This window comes from Chaetodon auriga, chromosome 11 (assembly GCF_051107435.1).
Source record: "Chaetodon auriga isolate fChaAug3 chromosome 11, fChaAug3.hap1, whole genome shotgun sequence".
In the NCBI taxonomy this organism is placed as follows: Eukaryota; Metazoa; Chordata; class Actinopteri; order Chaetodontiformes; family Chaetodontidae; genus Chaetodon; species Chaetodon auriga.
The window spans coordinates 4,001,241-4,028,242 of NC_135084.1; the positions used below are offsets into that span (position 1 = coordinate 4,001,241).

The 27,002-nt window shown below is 44.0% G+C and overlaps 1 protein-coding gene across 6 annotated transcripts in view; it reads left to right on the forward strand.

Moving 5' to 3' along the window:
- Positions 1–27,002, forward strand: part of birc6 (baculoviral IAP repeat containing 6) — a 119,014-nt gene that overhangs the window by 38,983 nt on the left and 53,029 nt on the right. For 2 of the 6 annotated variants that reach the window (XM_076742274.1, XM_076742275.1), the window contains exons 35-61: positions 19–234; positions 322–505; positions 1,232–1,432; positions 1,874–2,007; positions 2,614–2,767; positions 2,869–2,985; positions 3,163–3,323; positions 4,599–4,725; positions 4,871–4,981; positions 5,726–5,984; positions 6,101–6,672; positions 7,394–7,569; positions 7,673–7,769; positions 7,922–8,116; positions 8,212–8,412; positions 8,563–8,842; positions 8,929–9,185; positions 10,218–10,326; positions 10,628–10,864; positions 11,141–12,002; positions 12,269–12,412; positions 15,238–15,367; positions 16,685–16,816; positions 17,724–17,885; positions 17,972–18,145; positions 25,153–25,376; positions 26,173–26,506. In XM_076742274.1, coding sequence (XP_076598389.1) covers positions 19–234; positions 322–505; positions 1,232–1,432; positions 1,874–2,007; positions 2,614–2,767; positions 2,869–2,985; positions 3,163–3,323; positions 4,599–4,725; positions 4,871–4,981; positions 5,726–5,984; positions 6,101–6,672; positions 7,394–7,569; positions 7,673–7,769; positions 7,922–8,116; positions 8,212–8,412; positions 8,563–8,842; positions 8,929–9,185; positions 10,218–10,326; positions 10,628–10,864; positions 11,141–12,002; positions 12,269–12,412; positions 15,238–15,367; positions 16,685–16,816; positions 17,724–17,885; positions 17,972–18,145; positions 25,153–25,376; positions 26,173–26,506 — 5,950 coding nt within the window. The remainder of the gene's footprint in view (positions 1–18; positions 235–321; positions 506–1,231; positions 1,433–1,873; positions 2,008–2,613; positions 2,768–2,868; positions 2,986–3,162; positions 3,324–4,598; positions 4,726–4,870; positions 4,982–5,725; positions 5,985–6,100; positions 6,673–7,393; positions 7,570–7,672; positions 7,770–7,921; positions 8,117–8,211; positions 8,413–8,562; positions 8,843–8,928; positions 9,186–10,217; positions 10,327–10,627; positions 10,865–11,140; positions 12,003–12,268; positions 12,413–15,237; positions 15,368–16,684; positions 16,817–17,723; positions 17,886–17,971; positions 18,146–25,152; positions 25,377–26,172; positions 26,507–27,002) is intronic. The other 4 variants (XM_076742276.1, XM_076742279.1, XM_076742278.1 and 1 more) reach the window with 4 other exon arrangements.

The following is a 27,002-nucleotide window of genomic DNA, read 5'->3' on the forward strand; positions in this document are numbered from 1 at the left end:
CCTCCCTCTCTCTTCCAGCACTTTAAAGACCTGATCCGTCTGCGGCGGACGGCCGAATGGCCCCGCTCCACGTTGGACACTGAGTCCACAACAGCCAAAGAAGCCCCAGAAGTAGAACCTCTGCCCTTCACTCTGTCCCATGAACGCTGCATCTCTGTGGTGCAGAAGCTGGCCCTCTTCCTCCTCTCCATGGACTTCACCTGCCACGCTGACCTGCTGCTCTTTGTCTGCAAGGTATTCACCTGACACTTGTGTATGGACTTCTTAGATTGTGTCATTTCTAAAACCCATAAATAAATGCTTTTTTTTTAAACCCCTCAGGTCCTTGCAAGGATAGCCAACGCCACGAGACCCACAATCCACCTGTGTGAGGTGGTGTCTGAGCAGCAGTTGGAGCGTCTGCTGCTCCTACTTGTGGGGACTGACTTTAACCGGGGGGACATCTCCTGGGGAGGTGCATGGGCACAGTATTCCCTCACATGCATGCTGCAGGACATCCTGGCAGGTGTGTTCAGTTTGCTCGTGGTCTGGTGTCACATCTGTTTTGACATGATAAACAGTGTGTTTGTATGGACTCTGTCTGATTCAACTGGTGTTTGATCAGCTACAAAAATATTTTGTCTGACACAAATCGTTGTTTGAGTTTCAGTCTGGATTTAGAGCAGCATATTCAACCGCAACTTCTCTTATTCGTCGTTTGAAAGTTAGATCAAAGCTCAATAGAGGACATTACATTGGTTTTTCTTGCATGATTTGCAGATGATTTGTCAAAGGATGTTTTGGTTGTCATGAGCCATGCTTACATTGTGGCTGTTGGGATAGTCATGTCTGTTTGGACAGTAGGGCCATTTAGCATTGCTAGTATGCTAACATGCAACACTGTGATGGTAAACATGGTGAACATTATCCTGTACCAACTAAACGTCAGCATGCTAACATTGTCTTTGTGAGCATGTTAGCATTCTGATGTTAGCGTTTAGCTCACCGTAACACTGTTGTGTTTAAGTATAGCGTCACAGAGGCATGAGCATGCTACGACTTTATTCTCAGTGTATCAGGCTTTTTTTCGAACAATAACCCTCATATTCTGTAGTACAACATGAGCCTGGACTAGCACACTGCTGTATAGGCCTTAGTTATTTTTGGTAATTTTTTGATTACAACATTCAAATATTTGTTGTGGATGACTGTAAGTGTTTGGAATTAAGCGTAAACTTTGTTGTCCTCTCAGGTGAACTGCTGTCCCCAGGCTCTTTGGACGTCATGGATGAAGTGGTGGGTGAGGAGGCAGGGGTATCGTCCGCCTCTGCGGGGGTTGATTCGGACGACTCCCTGCCCCAGCCGGCGCCCATTCCCCTGGTAGAGAGCATTGATGAGGCCCTGGTGCCTGATATCATCGCAGGTACTACCGGGACCTCCTCAGTATTCCAAAGTGCGTGGGTAGCCCGTCCATTCTCCACACTTCCCATAACACCACACTTTGATCTCTGTTTGTGTGGTAAAATGTTCTTCTCTTTTTTGCATAGCTGCATGTTTACTGTTTTCTCCACAGTGTGGTTTTATGTGTTATTATTGATTTATTTCTCATTTATTTATGATATATTTATTAGAAAGAGTGTTCATTATTTTGGGTGGGATTTCAAATATGTGGACATTTGACGTAGGAGTGTTATTATGGCTTTTGCATTATTTTAATGTAAAGTTAACATTCCGTTGTTCCCATACAGAAACATTGAATTTGGTTACTGTGTCTTGTGTCCAGTAAGATTAGCATTCAAATGGCCTATTAACATGATAAAGAAGAGCTTCACTTGCTTTTGTGTTTTCTAGTGTGCTTGCTTGGCAATATTAAAGCTGTTTTCATTATCCAAAGGTGCGCCACCTCTGTCATCTTTGGAAAAAGATAAAGACATAGACTTTGACTTGCTACAAGACCTGATGGATGTTGATATTGATCCTTTAGATATTGATTTGGAAAAAGATCCGCTCGCTGCGAAAGTGTTCAAGGTATGTTGAGTATGACATCCTGTCTTTCTTATCCCCATGAACTGATGTATGATGGGTTATTGTCGCAACTGACGGAGGGAAAAATCAGATTTTGAGACTGAAGTAGTTTTTCAATATGGTCGAAAGGAATGAAATTACAGTTTTACTATAAATAAAGGGCAGAATATTTCTAGATGTATGTTTACAGGAAAAGTTGTAACATTTCGAGATTGAAGTTGTAAGTTATAAAATTATAATTTGATTGCCTAAACATGTATTTTTACAAACAATATATTATTTAAATAGAACAGTTACTAAAAAATTGCAGTTTTTGTTAAGTAGCATTTTTATGAAAATATCTGAAGAATATGAGATAAAAGTCATGAATAGGTGATGAAATTCATTCACGCTCTGAGAACGACTTAATTGACATGAGTTTTCTAACAAAAGTACAACTTTATGTCACTTAATTTTTTTCTTAAAAGATGAAGAAAAACGTCTTGTTTTTCTTAATGATGACCTTAATATTGACTGAATTGGTAAAGTGATGTCTCTGCTTTCTTCATGCTATTTTTGAATTGATGTAATCAAGAAGTGCAGCTTAACACTTCTCATGTCCTTTCCCAGCCTATAAGCAGCACCTGGTATGACTACTGGGGTGCTGACTATGGAACATACGGTTACAACCCATACATTGGAGGGGTTGGTATCCCAGTGTCCAAACCTCCAGTTGCTGCTGAAAAGACTGGGTCACAGGGTCTGTCAGTGTCCGTGTCACAGGGTGAGTGGAGGCTGGATTTTATGGCTGCTTTTGACATCTCTAAATAAGCTTTTTGATGTCTTTCCACCTGACCTGAAACCTTGTGTCTCTGTGTTGCACAGCACTGGATGCCCGGCTGGAGGTGGGCCTGGAGCAGCAGGCTGAACTCATGCTCAAAATGATGGCAACTCTACAGGCTGACTCCATTCTGCAGGCCCTCACTTCAAGCTCCTCCACAGGTAACTACACAAAACCAAAGAAAGCAACACAATCATTTAAATAACAACTCTTCATCAATAACTGACCTCAGGTGCTCAAGACAAAATATTCCTTTCAGTATGTCAGTCGCTGTTGGAGTTTGTATTGGCAGTGTGTATATATCATCCTGTAAGACTTGCCCACTCTCTGGCTTTCAGTGAGCCAGGCCTCCAATGGGACTGATGACTCCCTGCTCAGGGCTCTCCATGGAGGAGGCTCTCCTCCAGGCAGCAGCTTGATGGTCCAGCCATCGTCCATCCCCATGTTGAGTGCTTGCTTCAACAAGCTCTTCTCCATGCTGCAGGTCCACCATGTACAGGTCAGCACAGCGCAGCATTGGCATCAAATGTGTAAACTTGTTCAACAGCACTGTTCCTCATGTCAAGGATTTTACTTTTTTACTTTTTTTGGACAGCATTTGCAGTGAAATATGTCCAGGAGATTCTGTAGAACAGTGACAGGGAACCTTTTTCCTGTCAAGGGCCATTAAAATTTTTATAACATCCTTCGAGGGCCAGACTAAATTATTGAACACCTGTCTCACACCAACCTCTGCTACGGCTGAACTACTTCTCTTTAGCTGGACGTCTGATGTCAGATGGTAGTGGTGATGATGATGATGATGCTCCCAGCTGGTTTTCCAGGTTAGGGTCAGTCAGTCTTGAGCTGAACTGACTCTTAGCAAGAGACATTTTTTTTTTTTTACTGCTTATTGCTCACAGTAGCAGGTTGTCGCTTTGCGGCTCAGTGACTTGATTTTGTTGTTTGTCAGTCACTCCGGCTGGTTCGACATTAAGCAGCAAATATGTTCAGTTCCTTGTGTTAGTTTTCATGTCTCACCAAATGCCAGAAGGACTTTTCACACTCAGCAGCATATTCAGACTTTTGTTCTTGCAGAGCAGGAAAATGCTTAGTGTTTCCTCTTTCCAGCTGCACTCGCCACAGCTTTAATTTCACTTCACATCATTTCACATTTGAAAGCAAAGAGCTGAGAAGCTGCTGGAGCTTGAGGTTGAGCTCTGGGAGGTTCTTGGTAATGTCCATCATGAAGGTCAAATCACACAAACACTAGCTGTCACTGAGTTTCTACATCAGGTTTTCCTTCATCTCTATGAATTATTCCAGACAAACTGACACTTCAGAACACTTTTACGTTGTCTGTGTGGGACCGATGGAGCCGTTTTTTTTTTTTTTCACAGATTACATGTTTCATGTAGTGCTGTCTGGGCATAGGGACAGTTTTAGCTGTAGTGACAGTCGAGATCGACCTTTTTCATCACTGACTTGTCTTTAAGTTCTGTCTTTATCCAAGAAAGCGCAAACACTCTGTATCTACTTTTGTTTTCTGGACAGTCTGCATGATGCATTTTGTTTTAACTGCTGAAAAAAGTAGTTGCTGTCTAGACAGTTTTTTTGTATTTCTGAGTTGCTTTTTTGTATTGATGAATTCCCTTGCATGCTTGATCAAATGGTCTCGCAGGCCGTTTACACCCTGGAGGCTGGAGGTTTTGTACTGCTGTTGTTAACTCAACTCAGTGCCATTTGAAGCATAAGTGAGAACAAAGTGAATGAACAACCTTGTCTTCTCTCTCAGCTGGAGTCCCTGCTGCAGCTCTGGTTAACACTCAGTCTCAACACATGCTCTGGTGCTAGTGAAGAGAGTGGATCAGACATCTTTCTATTCAATGCCAGCAGAGTGCCCACCATCCCACTCAACCAAGGTCAGGACTCCACCACACTGTTTCCCTTCTCAACACTTCTGATAGAGCTGTAGATGAGGAGTCTGTTATGTTCCTGTACACTGGCTAGTTTTTTTAATTGGAGTCGTATTAAACATATATTCTGTGTGTTTGTGTGTGTGTCCAGCATCCATCAGCAGTTTCCTAACAGTGCTGGCGTGGTACCCCAACACCTCCTTGAGAACGTGGTGTCTCGTGCTGCACTCTCTCACCCTGATGACTAACATGCCAGTCTGTGGTCAGTCCACCCTACTTTTACTGGTTTCCATCTGTGTCAACAACTGTGAAAAGTCTTACAAGTCAGTTAGATTATGCTCTCAGCCTTCCTCTCGAACAGACAGTTTCTTCTGTGTACTTCCTGAAAGAGCTTCCTTAGTCATTATGTCCACAGTGATTGGTTGGTCAGACTGAGGATTATCAGTAGATGTATTTTCAGATTTATGTTATTTACATTAATCTTTTTGAAACTTACATGTTTCGTTTGGTTGTTTAAGATTTGATTTTCCAGCATCTGTTTTTCAACATAATGCATGGATGTTCTTCAGCATTCAACTCTAACATTTTCTATGTCAGAACGTCCTTGAATGAAAAAATGCCCCTGCTCAAAAATAAATTGCCATGAGACAATAACACACAGTAACTCTGACCAACAAAGGACAACTTCAATGAATATGTCCGACAAGTTTAAAGTCTCTGCAAGGTGATTCTACTGAAATAACTGAAAACCAAGGATGGAAGATTGGAATTCAGCCTACAACTTGCCTTTGAAAAGAGTCAGTAGTCAACAACACAACAAAATGTGTAAGGTGAAAGTCAAAGGATCTAAATAACGCATCTATACAAGGATATACCTCAATGCAGTCAGCTTACGTTTACATTTACATTACAAACCTACGTTTTTTGCCCTCATAATGCTATGGTTGATAGTTACCAATTGTCTGTTGTTCAATGATTTATATTAAACCTGTGCTTGAACTTCCAGCCTCCAGTAATGGGATGAGCTCTCAGGAAAGCACAGCACAGCAGATGGTGTCTGATCCCACCCTGGTCCATGTCCTGGTGCGCTTCCTGTCCAGCAGCAGCACCAATGGGACGAGCCAGCACAGCTCTCAGGTGGGACCCACCACCACCCAGGCCATGCACGAGTTTTTGAGCCGCCTGCAGGTCCACCTGTCCTCCACCTGTCCGCAGATGTTCAGCGAGTTCCTGCTCAAACTGATGCATATTTTGTCTACTGAGAGGTATTTACATGTCACAGCATAATCAGTCATTTTGACAATAATCACAAAATGAGAAATTTCAGGAGATAGCACTATCAGCAATCCTGAGCCACTAATGTTTCTTCTTAACCCTTCAGGGGTCCGTTCCAGTCAGGCCAGGGTCCGCTGGATGCCCAGGTGAAGCTGCTGGAGTTTACTCTGGAGCAAAACTTTGAGGTGGTTTCGGTGGCCACCATCTCCTCCGTCATTGAGTCCATCACATTCTTGGTTCACCACTACATCACCTGCTCCGACAAACTGGTTTCCCGCAGTGGCTCAGACAGCTCTGTGGGAGCTCGGGCCTGTTTTGGTGGCCTGTTTGCCAACATTATCCGGCCAGGGGACGCAAAGGCTGTCTGTGGAGAAACGACACGCGACCAGCTGATGTTTGACCTCCTCAAGCTGGTCACCGTGCTGGTGCAGCTGCCTCTGTCTGGGGACAGAGAGTTCAGTGGTCGCCTGCCGCCGGCCGGCAGTGGTGCAGCTGACAGCAGCGTGTCGGATGAGGAGAAGGTCTGTGGCAGCAAAGAAAGCGTGGCTGGTGGATCTGCATCCAGTCAGGGTCCTCCCGCAGGTGTGGCCGACCTGGTACTAGCCAATCAGCAAATTATGAGCCAGATCTTGTCTGCACTGGGCCAGTGCAACAGCAGTGCCATGGCCATGATCATTGGTAAGATGAATCCACACAGAAATGTCAAGAGTGTCATTGTTTTTCGGCTTCTTGTTTTGGTTTATCACCCACAACTTTATGGTTTTGGTTGTCTGTCACGGCTCTCATCAAGCTCATCTCAAGCAACAGAGCAGTGTAGCTCATTTAGAATTGAGCAGAGAAAACCAGATAGATTTCTCAGTAATTAATTGTCAGAGTCGTCTTATAAGATGATAATGTGGCAGTGTTGTGTTCCCGAGTGGCTGAAACATCAGAAACTGCTGCTTTCAATGTGGGAATAGGGGGCTGTAGGAAGTGTTTATGCATGTTAATTTCTAAAAGAATTTTCTGAATGAGAAGAAGATAAATCGACCACAAGGGATAAATGTAAAAATGTGGCATAACTGTACCACAAGAGAAGAGTCATACAGTCAGCAAACTGACTCAACAATGTCAGCTATACAGCAACATTCAGGTTAAGGTTCCTAACATTATTGAACATTAGCTACTACTCATAGCAGACCAAGTGAGGCTGTAGCATCAAAACCCCTGAGTGTATTGAGTTGAATAGCAGCATGTTTTATTGCTTTTAAATCAAACTTTCATTGATAACAGGAAGACTGTGTCAAAAATTCTCTGTTTGGATGAATTGCTCCCTTCATGAACCAGAGAACCCAATAATTCAAATATGGAGAGGATAAATGTGTTCTACTGTGAGCTGACGCTTCTCTCTGTTCCCCAGGAGCCAGCGGTCTCCACCTGACCAAACATGAGAACTTCCATGGCGGTCTGGATGCCATCTCAGTCGGGGACGGCCTCTTCACCATCCTCACCACCCTCAGCAAGAGGGCCACCTCGGTTCAGGTCATGCTACAGCCCATCCTCACATACATGGCCTGTGGTTACATGGGTAGACAGGTGAGCATCAGACTGTGCTGTATCACATTTGACATGAGAATAAATGTTTAACAAATGTAGTACTATCCAAACCTTTAATGTGTGTTTTATTGACATTTTGTAGGGGTCTCTTTCCACCTGTCAGCTGTCAGAGCCTCTTCTGTGGTTCATCCTGCGAGTGTTGGACACCAGTGAGGCTCTCAAGGCCTTCCATGACATGGGTGGGTATATCCACAGCACTTCATGTTGTCTTACCCAGCTTTACCTAGCTGAACCTTCAGACAGTGAGGCATCAGTACACACGTGAGCATGGATTCTAGATTTTAAAAAAATTGATTCATTAAGAAACTACAACTTCCTTGTGTTTCATCAGGTGGTGTGCAGTTGATCTGTAACAATATGGTGACCAGCACCCGGGCCATTGTGAACACAGCACGCAGCATGGTGTCCACCATCATGAAGTTCTTAGATTCAGGTCCTGGAAAGACAGCAGATGGCAACCTGAAAGCCAGAGTGATGACATCAGAGCCAGACAATGCAGAGGGACTCCACAACTTTGCTCCTTTAGGTGCTTTTAGTTGTTTACATCTCTGCTACATCCTAAAACTTAAAACCTTACATCAACACTTTTCTAACTCTAAATGTAAATTTATCTCTTCACAGGCACCATCACATCCAGCAGCCCCACGGCACAGCCAGCAGAGGTCCTCCTCCAAGCCACGCCGCCCCACCGCCGGGCCCGCTCAGCAGCCTGGTCCTACATCTTCCTGCCAGAAGAGGCCTGGTGTGATCTCACCATCCACCTCCCTGCTGCCGTGCTGCTGAAGGAGCTCCACATCCAGCCACACCTCGCCTCTCTTGCGAGTGAGTACCACCCAATTTCATATTGAAAGCAAATTAAAGTCATGAAAAGTTTGGAATTGCTACCAGCCAAACCCTTTCCATCTCACTTGAATGGAAACTCAGCTGTCGCTGCTGTATGTTTTACTGTGTCCTCTTCCTCCTCCCGACCAGCCTGCCCATCCTCAGTCTCAGTGGAGATCAGCGCTGATGGGGTCAACATGTTGCCACTCTCCACACCAGTCATCACCAGCGGCCTGACATACATAAAAATCCAGTTGGTGAAGGCGGAGGTTGCGTCGGCTGTTTGCTTGAGGCTGCACCGGCCTCGTGATGCCAGCACTCTGGGTCTGTCTCAGATCAAACTCTTGGGGCTGACGGCATTCGGTAACACCTCTTCTGCAACTGTTAACAACCCCTTCCTGCCTTCTGAGGACCAGGTCTCTAAAACTAGGTACTAAAAACTGATCCTGGATTGAGAGTATGTCCATTTGTATTGGATGTACATGTTGTTGTAACCTTTTCCTTCTCCCTGCACAGCATCGGGTGGCTGCGTCTTCTCCACCATTGCCTGACCCATGTCAGTGACCTGGAGTCCATGATGGCCAGTGCTGCAGCACCCACCGCCAACTTGCTGCAGACCTGTGCGGCACTGCTTATGTCACCTTACTGTGGGATGCACTCACCCAACATCGAAGCTGTGCTGGTCAAGATCGGCTTGCAGTCCACCCGTATAGGACTCAAACTCATTGACATTCTACTGAGGAACTGTGCCGCCTCTGGGACTGACCCTGGCAGTGAGTCACGCGCATCTGCATCACTGCTGAGTGTTAGTCATTGGCAGCAGATCTACAGGACCTTAAACACATCAAAAAAAGTCATAAAATATCCAAGTTTATTCCCTTAAGAGGTCCTTAAATTAGGTTGTTAGAGTCTGAAAGACAAGGGCACATTTCAGATGTCATATCCCCAACAGGTTTGTACTGCAAGGCCTCACAGTTTGAACGATGGTTAGTTTCCAATAATACATGAATATTGTGTTGTATTGTGTGTACATGGATTTAAATCCTTCAAGGAAATTGCTGTTTTCCCTATAATTTGTACCAAAATAGTTTGCAGTCCTGTTTCCATGTCATTAAAACCTCACAGAACCTTAGTGGTCCTGGGAAGTTTGAGTCCTAAATCCAACCTGAGACTCAACACTATGTTTTTGCTCTATTTCATCAATTTCTGACTTCATCTCGCAAGGCTAATGCTTGCATTGGCTACACTGCCTTTTCCCAATGAGCATTTTCTGTCTTTTTGCAACACATGACCTACATGGACACAGATTTCTTCATAGATTATATTCAGTAGCCACACCTTGCCAAGCCTAAATGTGGGTGTCAACAAAGCTTTGGTGTCTGTGAAGATTCTCAGTCATCCAGGTCATGGTTATCCAAGGAAGGTTGAATCTAGAGCAACTGGACTTGGTTGTAGACACGTAAAAACGTTTTGCCTCTCCTTCAAGGGGTCGTCAGTTCTAACTGACTGACTGAACAGACATTAACACTACCGAACCAAGTGCTGTCAGTTACCCTGGTAACAACCCCACATACCTGAGACTTCCCATCAGTCAGTCAGAGCAGAGGAAGCCCCTTGGATGAGAGGCAAAACATTTTCAAGTATATAGTATAGTATAGTGCTTATAAGCTGATTCCCTCAAACATAGGTACACACACCTGATACTGTGACAAGGCTTCTTCCTAATAGTTAAGTCAGGTAGCAGAGGGTAGTTCACAGGGATCAACAGTCATCTGATCTTTTTGTCTTTGCATCTGTCTTTGTAGACTTGAACAGTCCTCTGCTGTTTGGGCGACTGAACGGCCTCTCCTCAGACTCCACCATCGACATTCTCTACCAGCTGGGCACAACACAGGACTCTGGAACCAAAGATAGGTATGCCAGTATCCTGTTTTCACCTTGACGCAAACTGTCCCTCCAAAGCTCCCCTCAGTAAGAATAACAGCCAATGAGAAACTGTCTGAGAATTTGTCAAGGTGATTTTCCAGACAGACTCATACACTGAGAGTAAAAAGTGTCTTTACACTCTCCTTGTCATCTTTTACTGTCATTTGGTTGTTTGTTGCATATAAATTCCACTGTGACGCACCTGACACTGAGGGTCTGCGCAGATGATGCTGTGTTTTCCAAACCAAACCATGAGTTATTTATCAAAGCTTGTGTTTTAACCCTTCAGGATCCAGGCACTCCTCCAGTGGGTTCATGACTCTTCACGGGTGGCGGCCCACAAGATGAGCGGCCCCATTGGATACGCTGCTGCCAGTGCCTGCTCTTCCTCTGCTTCTTCGAGGGAGTATGGCCTCCTTATGCCTTCGCCGTCCCACCTGCACTGTGTGGCAGCCATCCTGTGGCACAGCTACGAGCTGCCTGTTGACTACGACCTGCCTGCACTGCTCAACAGAGAGCTCTTTGAGTCAGTCACAGTCTTTTGCTATATTGTAGAGACCATACATACACACACACATACATACATACATACATACATACATACATACATACATACATTTGTCTCTATTTGCCCAACTGTTACTTAGATGAACAATCCAATTCCCTCCCCGTAAGCAGGCAAGAAGTCAGAATAGTCTGAGTCTGTGGATGCTTAAGTATTATTTACCCTCCTTACTTACAATGAAGATGTTAATTAGATTCATGCATGATAATTGATGTCATTCATTTTCCTTCCCTCAAGGCTGCTGTATAACTGGTCCATGTCGTTGCCATGCAACATTGTGCTGAAGAAAGCCGTGGACAGCCTGCTGTGCTCCATGTGTCACATCCACCCCAGTTACTTCTCCCTGCTTATGTCATGGATGGGAATCGTCTCAGTGCCCAGCACCAGTCACTCTCAAGCCCAGCACCACCGTCTCTCCATGACTGATGACGGCAAAAAGCAGCATGACGCCAACACCAATGCTGCAGGACTCACCGATGACTCCAAGCATGCAAGACCCCCCATTCATCTGTCAGAGTCCCAGTTGACCACGTTGGCAGCTGCCTCCCAGTCTCCAGGAGCCATAGAGCAGCTGCTGGACTCGGGTTTACCCTCAGTCCTGGTTCGCAGCCTGGCCCAGTTCTGTGTTGGCCTCCTGGCCAGTGCCGACCTGCCTCTGCCTGCTGCTCAGGCTGAGAGACGACACCACCATCACCACTACCACTCATCCTCCTCATCCTCACACAGTCGGCCGCCTCTGGCTGCAGAGCTGGCCGCTCCAGTGCTGCGGTTCCTGACTGAAGTAGGCAATAGTCACGCCATGAAAGACTGGTTAGGAGGGCCAGAGGTCAATCCTCTGTGGACGGCACTGCTTTTCCTGCTGTGCCACTCCAGTGCCAGCGCAGGTGCCAGTGCAGGCTGTCAGCCTCTGGGTGCTGGATCTACAGCAGGTCCCCCTCCATCCCAGCCTCAGCCTCCAGGGTCACGCTTCTCCCTGGCATCTTCTGGGCAGGCAGGAGGACTCACCACGCAGCAGAGGACAGCTCTGGAGAATGCCACCGTGGCCTTCTTTCTTCAGTGTATCTCCTGCCACCCTAACAACCAGCGACTCATGGCTCAGGTCAGCTCTTACGTTCCACTGTGTTGGCACAATGGCAAAGACTAAAGCTTTCACTTGCTCTGAGACACCAGGAATTGAGTTTTGACATCTGAGACAGAGAGTTGCTTCTGTAATAAGTCAACATTTTAGAGACTTGTTTTTCAACCCAACAAAGCCATACATCTTAATATGATACTATTAGTCATGTTTGAAAATGTACAAGCTAATTTCTTAAAGGTGAGAGACTCTTTCATTTGGATTTTTTCATCTGGATTTTCTGGCTGCAGGTCCTGTGTGAGCTCTTTCAGTCAGCACCCCAACGAGGCAACGTGCCGATCTCTGGAAACATCTCGGGCTTCATCCGAAGGCTTTTCCTGCAGCTCATGCTGGAGGATGAGAAGGTCTCGGTCTTCCTACAGTCTCCATGTCCGGTGGGTAACTTTTTCTGTTGTTGAATGTCTCCTCCCTCTCCTGGCTATGTACAGCCAAGCACTGCCACTTTGTGTGGAGGTGCACTTTCAATGTTTTTTTCTTTTCTGTTACAAACTGAGAGCTGCCTTCACCAATTAGCTTCAATTGAGTTATATGCAGAGATGTTTACATGTAACTTCAGAGAGCTGTTGTCTATCATGAACAATACACTCCTATGGTAAATCTTGCTCCATTATTAATCTCTCCCACCCTTTCCAACTCTGTCATTATGCCATCAGTTAATGAGGAATGATGCTTTTATCATCAGTTGTTATTATAGTCCAATTTCAGCACTATGTTCAAACTAAGCTACATGTGAACTTGCATATGGTGCAACAGACTGCTCAATTAGAATGTGAAGTTAGGGTTTTTCCGAGATCATCAGATTGTCCACATGAAGTAATGAGGCTATAGCCGATCACACAATCTGGGGCACATAACATACATGACTGACTTCATAATATGTATGACAAAACATGAATGAGTATAGCACAAACTGATATTGTGGCACCACCGACTGATGTAGTTTTCAGATGTAACCACAAGAGGACAGTGCAGCAATATGAAGCAGAGGCCCCCTGTCCTATCCCAGTGACTCAGACTGATAAATGCCGGGTATAATGTGTCCTCAATGACACCTAAATGCTCTATATTTTACACAGCTCAATGATTGGTTGTCAGAAAAGCTGTTTAAGGAGATTGTGTGTGCGTGTGTGCGTGCATGTGCGTGTGTGCAGGGTACAAAAAATTGGTTTTAATTACCCACAGCTAGACATTTTTACAGCCTAGCTGTCTCATTGTTCTCAGTATTATGGCCTATTCTTTCATGTTGCCTGCGAGCAAAAGGGACCATGTTTAGCAAGGTAGTTTGGTTTGTTCAGTCTAGACAACGTATTACAGCAACTGCTGCCCAGATTGTGCAACCATTGTCATAAAATTACATTATTTTTTTCCGACCTTTACAGACCTTTTTAGACACTCAATGAGCTTTTTCTTCCAATCCAAAGTCTCAGCACAGATAATTATTAAGAGTGTACAACAAATGCTGCACGCTTGCTCACTTGCATTTAGATCGGACAATGAGGAGGAGTACAAAACTGCACAGACTCTGCACAGGCTGCAGAAAACAGAGAGGCAAAACAGAAATATAGTTAGAAGCTGGGAGGTTACTTCTCTCCTGCTGATGCCAGGCACACGTGGCAAGGCCTACAACACATCATATGAGGGAACCACCGCAGACATAACCAACACCACCTGAACAGCTTGAAAAATTTAATTCCCGCTTTGAGACCCTCAGCAGTGAAAGACAAAGGAGGCTTTCACACACTCAGAACATGCAAGAACCTTCATTAACTGTCTCATCAGCTGGTGTACACACAACCCTGAGAATAATTAAACTCAGCAAGGCCACAGGCCCACATTACATAACCAGGTGGCCCCCAAGACGTGCTACAGAACTGGCTGATGTTTTCACCTCCGTCTTTAACCTGTTCCTTGCACAGGCCACAGTTCCAACCTGTTTTAACCACCACCAGGCCAGTTGCACTCACTCCAATCATAATGAAGTGCTTTGAGAGAGTGATTTTGGCCCATATCCAGAGTAAATACTCTGGACCCTCAACAGTGTGCATACTGCCACAACAGATCCACTGAGGACACTATCTCTGCAGCTCACATAGCCCTCTCCCACCTGGAATACAAAGATGCTTACATCAGAATGCTCTTCATCGATTACAGCTCAGCCTTTAATACAGTCCTCTCCCCCAAACTCACAAACTGTACAACCTTGGACTGAACCCTCACACTGAGACTGGCTGTTGGATTTCCTCACTGAGAGACCACAGTCTGTCTGAATTGGAAATTTAACCTTAAACAAGGTGATGATGAGCCCTGGCACCCCACAAGGATGTGTCCTCAGCCCCTTGCTCTACACACTATTCACCTTTGACTGTCACCTCACACAAGGACAACACGAAGCTGATATCTGCTGACAACAACACAGTCATTGGTCAGGTCACTGGGAAGTGGAATTGACACACAGGAGAGAGGTGACATGTCTAGTGACATGATATGACAACAACTAACTCTCTCGCAATATAAATAAGAGCAAGATGATAATGGACATGAGGTAGGAGATGAGACCTCGTCAACTGCTGACAGTCGGCGAGTTTGAGTTAGAGAGGGTCAGCAGCTTGATGACCTCACCTGGAAATGTGCCATCAACAAGGGGGTTTTAAGGAGACTGGGGACATTTGGCATGTCAACGAGGATTCTCAGCAGCTTCTACTGTTGCATCATTGAGAGCATCTTGACCAGCTGCATCACTGTGGTATGGGAACAGCATCAGCGTGTAAAGCACGTGACTGCACAGAGTACTGAAGACTGTCAGGGCTACCATCTCTGCAGGACATCGACCGCCAGAGAGTCAATAGAAGGCTCTGCAGCAGCATCATACTGTGTTTGGTAGTAGGAATGATCCTTCTAACACCACTGGGCTCAGCTTGTCTCCTTCATTTTTTCCAGATTCAGTTTTATTTTTTCCCAAACCAACACAATCTCTTCTGAGTCTCAGTCAGGACATTGGATATACTGGCATAGACCTTTCTGAAAACCTTTCAGAAACAATCAAATGGTCCATATCTGCTTAAAAAGATTTAAAAAAATTCACCGATATCAGTCCCAGACACAATACTCTTTAGGCATTCAAATTTCTTGAAGCAAAGCTGATTCTTATTTTTTTGTGACATGCTAACGCAAAACTGATTTGTTCTTTTTTTGTTTTCAGTTATACAAAGGACGCATCAATGCCACCAGCCACATGATCCAGCATCCCATGTATGGAGCAGGCCACAAGTACCGCACCCTCCATCTGCCCATCTCCACCACACTGGCTGAAGTCCTGGACCGGGTGTCTGGTATGTTTCAATACAGGCAGCTTAAATCTTCCACATCAATGAGCTGACAAACACAACGTAACATAGAACAGGTCTTGGGTTGGTGCTCTGACCAGTGTGGATAGGTTACAGCTGATAGAAGAATCATAAATGCAACACATCTTGTGACAAGGGACATTAACTCCATCAGCAACAGAAACCACATTTCCACCAAAAGTACCTGGAACTTTTAGTGTTTTAGTCCCAAGACTGAAAGTCCCCTCCACATCCTTCTTCAGCTACTGACCATTATTTGTTTTTTTTATTGGTCAATGTTATTTGGGCATATTATTCGAATCAGCCTTTTTAGTTCAGGCTTTTATTTTCTAAACTTGTAATAATTTGAAATTGTCTTAAATGAAGAGATACTGAGAGACAACATGTTTCCACACAGAACACACTGTTCACTCAAATCATGGGTCAGTGAAATAGTATCCCAGGCCAGCAGTTTGCCAGCCTGGAGGTAAATACATATCTTAGGAGTCACAAGACAATTACCAGGATAAGAAAGCAAAAGATAAATACGGTAAATAAAAATATTTCCCAAACAGTTTCAATTTGCAACCAACAATGTTTTCCATTTCAATCATATTTCTTAAACATATGATGACTTCATGTCCCAATCTCTCAAAGATGGACTGCTTCGAGTTGAACTTGCATGAAGGATGGGGGGGCCATATTTAATTGGATGATGCGAAGTACAACCTAAATTATTTGCATCCTTCACTCTGACCTAACTCTAATCAAGCGATGAATGATTAGAGACTAGTTTTTAAATCACAATAACTGCAATTTTAATTATAACCCAAAATAATGTATCACATAATAATTATATAATAATTAGTTGTCAACCCTGTGGTTTAGTCATGTGCCCTTGTGTTTTAATGCTGGGTGTTCTCTGGCCATCAAGGTCAGCAGTGCAGCACTGATGCTTTGAGCTGCAGTATTACTTGTTAGCCTTTAGCCAGCTATGTGCATGATGAATGGCTCACCTCTTGGGACCTTGAACAGCTGATAGAAGGCCCGATACACTACTGCTCTTATAAGGCTGTGTGGATGGGTGTGTGTGTGTGTGTGTGTGTGAGTGTGTGTGTGTGTGTGTGTCTGGGTGTGTGTGTGTGTGTGTGGGTGTGTGTGTCTGGGTGTGAGAGTGCTTGGTGCTCTATTACCACACAGATTTTCTGAAAAAAAAATCTACATTTTTAAGCTTGCCAATACTTGTTTTTTACAGTACATAAATAAATCTAAGTGATGTCACACTTGGTCATAGATCATTCTCTCGTCTATCCATCCAAACAGATACACCCAGCATCACAGCCAAGCTGATCAATGAGCAGAAGGAAGACAAGGAGAAGAAGAATCATGAGGAGAAGGAGAAGATGAAAGCAGACAGCGGCTTCCAGGACAACTACAGTGTTGTTGTGGCCTCAGGTACTTAAATCTGTTCCTTACACACCGCCTGTCCAGTGGCAACCTCTGCTCACTGAGTGTCTTGTCCCACCTCGCACAAGTCAGTCATACTGAAAAGAGAATTGTGTCGATTGTTTACTCACAAATACAAAGCACTAAAATTACAGTGAGTGCTATTTGGAAGTGATTGCAAGTGGTGCTTTTCAAAAGAAAAAAGGTCTTTAAGTAGAATGATTAATGTCAGGCTGTGACATTTGGACAACCTGGGCATCAAACAAAATGGCCGCTTATTGTCTTTTATTATGTCTCTAGATGTCAGTGTAGCTCGAAGGAGCCAATTTATGTGATAAGATCATATTCTTAAAGGAGTAGTCAGCCCATATGAACATTGAAACTGTAATTATTTGGTCCTCCTGCCCACACCAGCATTTACAAGATCACTTCCTAATGTGCTTCAAATGTAAGTGATGGGGAACAGAATTCAGTCCTTGTTCTGAGCTAAAATACATCCAAGCTGAGCTGAAGTTAATATTAGCCTTCAGCAGCCCAAATTAGTCCAATCAAGTGAGTGTCTTCCAAAAGTCTGTTTAGGACAGAATTCCCTCTTCAGTGTACCAGCACGATGCCCACTTGCAAGCATTACACTGTTTGTGTGCAAATTAACCTGTAGACCAACATGTGTAACCCTCAAAAATATTCATGGTGGTTAACCATTAACATACACATAAATACACACATAACATCACACAACATTCATACTGTACAAAAGCAGTTCAGAGTGCTTCACATAAAAACCAAACAGCAAGAAAGTATGCAAAAGTCCCACTTAATTCTTAATTTATGCATCCCCATTGTGCACCCGAAGCACACCGCTGACCGTTTCAAATTGACAAGATTAACAGGCCATAATGTCTGTCTCTGCCATCAGGCTTGAAGTCTCAATCCAAGCGAGCTCTTTCAACCCCACCCCGACCTCCTTCAAGGAGGGGTCGCGTGATGAGTGACAAGTTGACTGCTTCGTCTGGTGCGGACCCTTCAGCCAAAACCATCAGTGTGCCTGTCTTCCACCTCTACCACAAGCTCCTCCCTGGTACGGCACACACAAGTGCAAGGTTAACATGCCCACTCAAATATTAGTGAAGTGAATTGTTGTGTTCGCCCTGTCCTCTCGTCCAGGTCAACCCCTCCCACCTGAGATGACTCTGGCACAGCTACTGACGCTCCTGTACGACCGCAAGCTTCCACAGGGTTACCAGTCCATCAACCTGACAGTCAAACTTGGCTCCAAGGTCATCTCTGATCCCAGCCTTTCCAAGACAGACTCTTTCAAGAGGCTACGCACTGAGAAAGGTACCAAAGCAGGCAGCTCTACAGTACTTGGGGCAGAATTTTCATATCACTTCGATTCCCAAAAAAAGTTTGGACATTGTAAAGTGTAAATAAAAACAGAATGCAGTCATTTGCAGACAGACAGTGTTTACTGACAGCAGTGTCACAAAGGTGTTGCCGAATTCATGTCGTCATATTCTTTATAGAATCATGCGTTCACAAAGTGGTGAACCTCGCTCCATCCTCGCTTGTGAATGACTGGGCCTTTTAAGGATGATCCCTTCCTTTCATACCCAGTCATGATACTTTGCAGTGTTTGCCCTAGTTATCTGCTTTGTGGGGTGTGAGTACACAGCGTTTTATAAATCGGATTTTGCCATTTTTATGCCATTTTTGGGATTCCGTGTACATGTACACTTTTTGCATAAACCCCACGCACCATTTTCTAAATTATTACAAGTGAACAAAGCCAACATGAAGCCATGTGGACTGACAAGTCACTCATTCATTGGACACATCCTCAGTGCTGGTTTAGTGACTTGAAATTCATGCTTATGTTGCTCTGTAGCTGTAGGATGTGTATGGAGACAGCTGGTTGCCATATGAAGTCAAACAGTCATTATTTGTCGGTTGTGTTCATAGCTTGTTTCCGCAGCCCCCAAGTGGCCAAAAAAATGAACTGATCCAGATTTAAACACAAACGTTTCCTCTCACCTTGGAAATATCAGTCTGGCAAGACAATCCTGTAAGGATCAGAGTCTATGTTTGACTTAAGATCTGGTTGTTTAATTCAACTCAAGGGTCACTTACTAAGTATGCTTGGTTGAAAGCTCCAGAAGAAGCAAGAAATAACAAACCTGTTGCCAGAGCTTTCAACTGTATGACCAACTGGAAAAAACCAGGAAGTTGACATTGAGATAGGATTGTTTTATCAAATTACTTGTATAGATTACTTTGTAGGTGCTCTCCTTCATGCTTTCCACCATGAGAACATGGTTTATGTAAATTTAGGAGTTAGCTTTTTAGTTACTTCTAAAACCACATCTCTACTGTCACACAGTCTTGTGTTTGACCACTTGGCATTCAAACCTGAAATCTGGACAGACACCCTCCTTGTCAAAGCAGCGTAGGTGGTCCCAAGCCAAACAGGCATCCACATTATAGTTCATTTTATTTACGTTAGGTTTGGTGCCAAAGCGACCTGTGATACTCCAGTGTCTAAAAATCCTTCAGATAATATTAAACATTCTAGCCGTTGGGCTCTTAACATTTAATTTTATTCATCTTTAATGTTATAAAGGGCTCGGTCTGGACCTGCTCTGTATGAGATGACTTCTGTTATGATTGGACTTAATTTGCTATGAGTCCTGCTCATGGCTACCAGCTGAGGCACCACTCAGCATGTGGTGGAATTTTACCACTTTTCACTAATCCATCAACTGCAGGCCCTGTTAAGGTCCATTGATTGAGCACACTACACTGTTCTTAGTCCATTGTAAAACCATCTGAATGGAAGAGAAGGAGATGAAGAGATCGTGGTGGTTTTAAGACCACTTTTGTAACTAAAAGTGATGTGACTCGACAGGGCTTTGAAACTTCAAATGCACATGCATTTTAAATGGGTTGTTCTGCAGTAAAAATCCAGTCCACACTTTTTCCAAGATTTAATGGAGATGTACTTTGGTCAGGCCTCAGCTCACATCACCTGGACTATTTTTTGGACTGCTTTGAAAGAAAAGCTTTGAATTCTGAAAGTTTGTGGAGCATTAACTGTTAAATCGCGCTCTTCTACTTACGTTTGGATCCCTCATGCTTGTTCGTGTTCAGAAGTTGCTTTTGCACCGTATTGATGGCATCTTTAGATGTTAATGCAGCTTTCATGTATGTACAATGGCATTTAGAAAGATTATGTTTATACCAGGGATGCTGCGCTGAATAATTTGGCTCAAGGTATTATGTCGGTAGTGTAATTTTTAGCTCTTTACTCTCTCTGTCTTATACAGTGACACACATAATGAAGCACTGTGGGTACAGGACAACTAGAACTTCTTTACATCTGCTATTAACTTGCTGCCGCTGAAGCTGATTGTGGCCATTCCGGGCAATGCTTGTGATTCGACCAAAAGCGCTGCAGTATATTTCAAAAGTGTCCCAGACGCAGCTCTCAGGTGTGCTCTGAAAGCATGTGCCTCCTCTGTTTTTGACGGAAGCGCTGTCAAGCTGCAGAGAGCAGATCGGGTGGGGCAGGAAGTCAGACAGCATCGAGAGATTTTCAAAAGAAAACATACTGTGCAGCCTCCTGATTGTATATCAACAATAAACAGACTTAAAACAGACAAAAAAAAGAAACTATTTGACTATGCAACCTACCTACCCGCGGTAGTATCACACACCAAGGAAAAACGATCTTATTAACAAACACTGAGCAAGTCAACAAAATAGGGCAGCAAAACACTCCTGGCGGGGTAAGAAGCCGTGTGGAGGACGTCGCAGCAGGAGCGTGTCGAGGCCGTGCCTGGTGGACTCAAGCCGCTGGTCAGGACAGGTTGTTGCTGGCATTAAACTGCTGACCCTCCTTTAGCCAGAGGGCAGCACTGTCGGCCCATAGAGGTGGTGACTCTAGGACTGGTTAAATTTAGCTGTCTTTTCTGCAGGCTCAAGGGTCAGAACTAGGTCAGAATATTTTTTAACATCAGTGTCTTGTTTTGATGATCTCAGCACTGATGAATCTGCAGAACTGCTCAGATATCTTTTGTCCATTGGCCATGTCCTGTCCACAGTCTAAAGTTTCCATTTTAAAAGCGTAGTCTCATTTGTTTGGATGACTTTTATGATGGATTGTTGGGTAATTCCGTATCATCCTACTTTGAAGGACAAAATTGAATGTATCAGCCTGTTTTTTTTTTCCTTTTACATGGATTGCATTTTGAAGTTTATCAGTAGACCTTTCATTTTGAAGGCATTTTGACTGGTAATAGCAGGAAAGTGCAGGTGTCACTCATATTAATGATGGCTGACTTGAGAAAACAAGAGAAACCCCTACATTTCCACTTCTGTTTTCCCTCACAATGATCATATTATTGTATTTAAAGACGAGCGTAACACATTTGAACTGCCGACCCAGCCGTCAGTGTTGGAGTTGGAATGTTGCTTACGTAGACACCAAGTTTTGCTAAGGAAGAAGAATTGTGGAATAAATTGCATGATATCGCTTGTTCTACTGCATCGATTTTCATCCTTTTTTACTGTCCATTGTGAGTTAGAAGTAGAAGTAGTAGTTTAAGTTCAGTGCTAACTCAGTGGAGTTCTCTTCTGAGGTGCCACTCACGTTGCCAGGTAGTGTTCATCAAGTGAAGCAGCACAAATATCGGCATTGTTGGAACAATAATCCTGGCATACAGACAGACAAAATGAGCCTTGATGGTATTCAAACTCTAAAATTGATTTTGCCGTGCTCTTGGCCAAAGGGCTCTTGAAGTTCAGCAGAATGCAGTGTACATTAAACACTTTTCCTCTTCAGGAAATGAACACCCAGTAGTCTGGAATGACCCACAACATTAACTTTCAGGAATCTTGTCAGGCTTTGGTACAAGGGTCTTCATGACCACTGTATCTTATAAAGTGGGACATTTTAGATATATTTCATTAAATTGGTTATATTGGGGTCAACAAAGTATTCTTTATGGACTGGTAGGCGAGTGAAGGAAAAGGTTTTGGGATAGACTGTTGTTGTCAGCAAAACAAAAAGTTACCTCTGTGCTTGTTCTCATCTGGTCATTAAGATAGAAGTCCAGAGCTGTTGACCTTGCTTATTTTTCAGGGTGTATCTATCCATCTGTATCTATCTATCGATAGCGATAGATAGATAGATAGATAGATACTTGTTTACTTCACCCACAGTGCTCACAGCCCTCCATGAAAGATGACGTTTATGTTGAGTTATATCGCTCTCCTCTTTACGGGCTGCAGGAAGCAGCCCAGCAACCTTATGTTGTTCTTCAACCTTGACATTCCCGAAATGAGAAGGTACTGATTTGCCACTTCCCTTCCAATGAACTCTAATAAACTGCCCCATTCTAAAATGTGCCTGCTGTCCAGACACTAACCACTTGATGAGGTCAGTCATTGTCTTTATTTAACCAATATGTCCTTCCTGTCTGTGGCTGCTGAATTCAGATAGCCTCATTACATGAGCTGTAGAGATTAGATACCCAGCAGCACAGAAAGGCTAACAAATAGCAGGGATTAGTGGCCCAGTGGAGTCTCTCCCTGATCCAGACTTTGCATCAGAGATTTCATTTTCAAAGTGAATTCACTGTCGGCTGAATATGTTTTATAAAGCTGCTCTAGTTGTTTTGCCTCTGAAAGAAGTGACCCTGACTGCTGCATGCCAAAATGTACTCAAGTCATGTCTGGCATACGCTACATTTAACTGCACTACCTTTCCCTGAGAAATACTCGCAAAAACCTTTGAGATTCACGTCTCCTTCCCTGAAAACCTTTTTACAGCAGACAAATGAAGGGACATGACAGTGAGCCCTGATAAAGACGCTGAGACGTTTCCTTCAATTTCACTGCTGAGGCTCTCAGCAGACACAAATGTAGACTCCATTTACATCTGGTTCTTGTGATTTATGTGAAGATTCAGTGTCAGGCACACATACCAATCTGTACCTTTCACAGAGCCAGTGGCAGCAGTATGCTTTGCTTTGAACAAAGTGCTTGTCAGTGCCTGAAATGCCCCCCTCACACACACACTTTTATAAAGCAGGAATTGGATGGGGGCCGCATCCAATATGTTTTGTAATTTTCCTAAACCGAAAATCCGTCAAGCACACCTACCTAATGCTATGACTTACCAGTTGTGCCCAGGTGTGAAAGTAGTAACAGGTTTTTCATTCTCTTTGTGTGAACAACCAATGGCAACATTCACATTGGGTACAAACATTTCTGTTTTCAGACATGGGCCGATGATACATCATACAAACGTATTCATTTGAACCATGCTGAACCCTTAAATGGGAACTCTCAAAGGGGAACTGATAAACATCCACAAATGATGTCACTTGAGTCAGTGTCGGGTGGAGCTGAAGACTACAGGTTAGAAAATGAAATGAAGTCATGGCGGACTGACTGCCAATCTCAGGCTTGAGTTACATGAGCTGCTACGAGCACAACACACCCAAATCTCCATCCATACTGTTGAGTGTTGAGTTGCATGATGGGAAATGCAGGCGCCAGGTTTTGACAAGAAGGAATAAAATGCGTGGAATATAAAAGATATTGATTTTGATACTTTATTTTTTCTGTCAAGCGTGAGTCCAACAATGATGTTGAGTCTTTGTTGTCTTCATGCAACTTTATTTTCTTTCCATGCAAACAGTCAGCCTCTTCTAAAGAGCTGTTTCAGTCATTGGCCTCCATGGTTTTGCTTGCATTTGAAAGACCAAAATCCAGTGGTGGAAGTACTGTTTAATTATTCCTCCGGCAAGCTGCCAAATGACCCTGTCGTCCTTGCCCTCCTGAAAACAGGAGCATTCTCTAATCCTGTTTTGGAAGTTCAGACACGTTAATCTCTGTTAGAAACCCTTTTATTCACAATCCCAGTCACTTTTTAATTCATCACCAAGAGAATGTGTGGGATAGCAAAGATTCCCTGTGGAGAACTATGAATCATCTCTGGTTTTCTCCTCTACAAGAGATGATGAGTGACTTTTTCCTCACGTGACCTATCAATCCACCAGAGCTTGAGAATCATAAATCTGCAATGATGCGCCGTCACAATGAAATGGTGGCAGGTTAACACTGGTGGAGGTGGTGTGTGTTATGCCTTTCAACCTTTGTTTCATTTTGACCGTCTGACTTTGTCTTCAGTGCTGTATTATAAGTGTAAACAAGGGCATCAGGACGCTGTTTCATTTTCTCCATTTTGATCAACACGTAGCACATCCAAGGGTAAGGCACCCTCGACTGCATGCTTTTAAAGGCCTGTTGATGAATGAGAGCAACTGATGGAGATGGTCTGTGCAGATTGGTAGCTATGCTTGGGTTGTTTCTTCTCCTCTTCCTGCTCTATGATTGTTTGAGTGGAAGAGAAATAGACTGACAGCAAAGAAGTGCTTTGGAGATCTGGAGTTGGAGTGTATTATTGTGTCTGTCTGTCTGTCTGTCTGTCTGTCTGTCTGTCTGTCTGTCTGTCTGTGTGTGTGTGTGTGTGTGTGTGTGCAATTCCCACATTTGTTCAGTAGAGAGAGAAGAAATATTACTAATACATAACATAAAAGGCTTAATACAGACAATATCGCCAACAGTGAGAAACTGGAAGAGGGTGAGATAAACCACATGGATAAAGGTTAAGAAAAACCACTGACTCTGTATTTTAAAATGTATTTAGCACCCCTAACCTCATACCCCTTATTCTCAGTGTCATGTCAGTTGAAATGGAACAGCCAAACACAGCCTGCTAGAATCAGCCCAACTTAGGCTTTCCAGTGAAGCCAACAAGCATCCACCTGAGCATGCATCACATAAACACCACACTCTCTAGAACTTCAAATCTTTCCTCACAATCACCAAATTAGAAGAACATTCAGAGCACTGACCTCCCCCAAGGCCAACAGTCATTCTTCTATGATCTGCAAATCTGCAAGTACAACTAGATATATTTCCAAAACTACTAGAATTTCACATTTGGATATGAGTAAGAGTAGCCTGTACTTAGGTGCATGATATGCATGCATTTACAGTTCCATAGCTATTCCTTAGTTTGAGAGGAAAAAAAAAACCAAAAACTTGTTACAAGTGTACCAATTCTCGGATGAAACCACTGTCCCCGAGTGCTCCATAACAACTGCTTTCTGTCTGGAGTCTGTATGAAGTTTACGGTCCCCTGATCGTGGATTGTTATGTGGAGTCATCAGTATTGTCACTTCAGTGATGGGATTCTCCTCACAGTAGACTTCAAATTTTAACCAAATTCAGTGCTAACAAGTGTCCCAGATACCAGACAGTGCATGAACATACAACAGGTCCTCTCTTTGCTCTCCTTGCAGTGGATCACTGTGACATGCTGAACAGCTGTCCAGAGGACGAACCAATGACGCCTAGTGAAGATTGTCTGGACGCTGCCACTGACGAGTCCCTGCTGGAGACCAACCCCATCCAGTCACCACTGCAGGTCTTTGCAGGCATGGGCGGCCTGGCCCTCATCGCAGAGAGGCTGCCCATGCTCTACCCAGATGTCATTCAGCAGGTGAGACTCAGAGCCAGCAGCACACAAGCAAATGCATGGACCAAGTATGTCGGTCAAGTAGAGCTGAAATCTTCACCTAAAGCATGTTCATGTACACTGTAAAACATGTTTAGGTCTGAGAAATTCTTTTTGATAGAGTAAAATGTATTAATCTGTTGTGTTTTAATTCATGCATTGGGGAATCTTCTGTTTAAACCTTCCAGTTTAAGGAGAAAAAGTACCAAGGTGTGTGATGGTCATCCAAGGAGGTTTGATTCAAGGGTAGCTGGACCTGGTTGTAGATACTTAAAAACTTTTCGCCTCTCTTCCAAAGGGCTTCTTCAGGTCTAACTGGCTGGTGGGGAGTCCCAGTTGAGTTGAGTCCCAGTGCTGAGTCCCTCTGTGAGATCGTTATCAGTTAGAATTGACAGAAGCCCCTTGGCTTTGCCTCATTTTCAGTGATGTACAACCAAGTCCATTTACCCTAGATTCAACCCTCATTGGATAACTCAGGTGCTTGACTTGGAGACTGTATGCTGAAATAGCTTTAAAGTCTGCCCAATGGTTTCCTCCTTGGTTGAATAAGGATGAAACTGGTACTTTTACTTTGAATATGAAATGTTGGTCAGTGTCAGTATTTGTTCACAGATGGAGAGTAAGAGTTTTGTTTTACGTTCACTGTATGTTGAGAAGCCAGCAGCCTCTCCTGTCCCTCAGGCTTGAATCTACCACATCATGACACTGCAGAGTTTGTGTTCTCTTAAAGTTACCCGTCAGCGTTGTCTCGTATTGACTTTTCCCGGATGGTCGTTCACAGGTCAGTGCCCCAGTGGTGCCCTCTGCCACACAGGAGAAGCCCAAGGACAGTGACCAGTTTGAGTGGGTGACCATCGAGCAGTCAGGTGAGCTGGTGTACGAGGCGCCGGAATCCATTGCCGCCGAGCCACCGCCCATCAACAAGCAGCAGTCCCAGTCGTCCTCGTCGTCATCGTCCTCAGTGCAGACCATGTCACCAATCCCTGCCCACTCACTGGCAGCTTTCGGCCTGTTCCTGCGCCTGCCAGGGTATGCAGAGGTGCTGCTGAAGGAGAGGAAGCACGCCCAGTGTCTGCTGCGCCTGGTGCTGGGCGTCACAGACGATGGAGAGGGCAGTAAGTCTGAGAGCACTACACAGCTGCCAACACTGACATTAACTGCAGGTTTCAACACCTCTGCTGAGTTCTTCATCCTCGGTTGTTGTGTTTCTTGCGTCTGACTTTTCTTCTTGAATATTAATGATGTCTCCTGTATTTCAACTTCATACCTGCCTCTGCTTCTGCTCATATTATGTGAACTACTTAGTGGGATGTTCTGATATGAACATTTCGCTGATACTGAGTTTTTTTTCCCCAGTTTGCTGGAATGAGAGTCTTTGTTAGTGATAGATGTCGGAGTAACTTTGTTCATCTTGTTGAGCGATGCAGGTCCCACAGCACATCAGGCAGCCTCTGGAGAGGCACATACTGAATAAAAATTGTGTCATTATTCACCTCAGGGGTGTTTCATTAACGTCTCACAACTTCCCCTGAAATGATCTAAAAACGTGTTGGTCACTGCACAATACCAAAATGATTACATTGCAGGATCATATTATCATAAGATGAATTT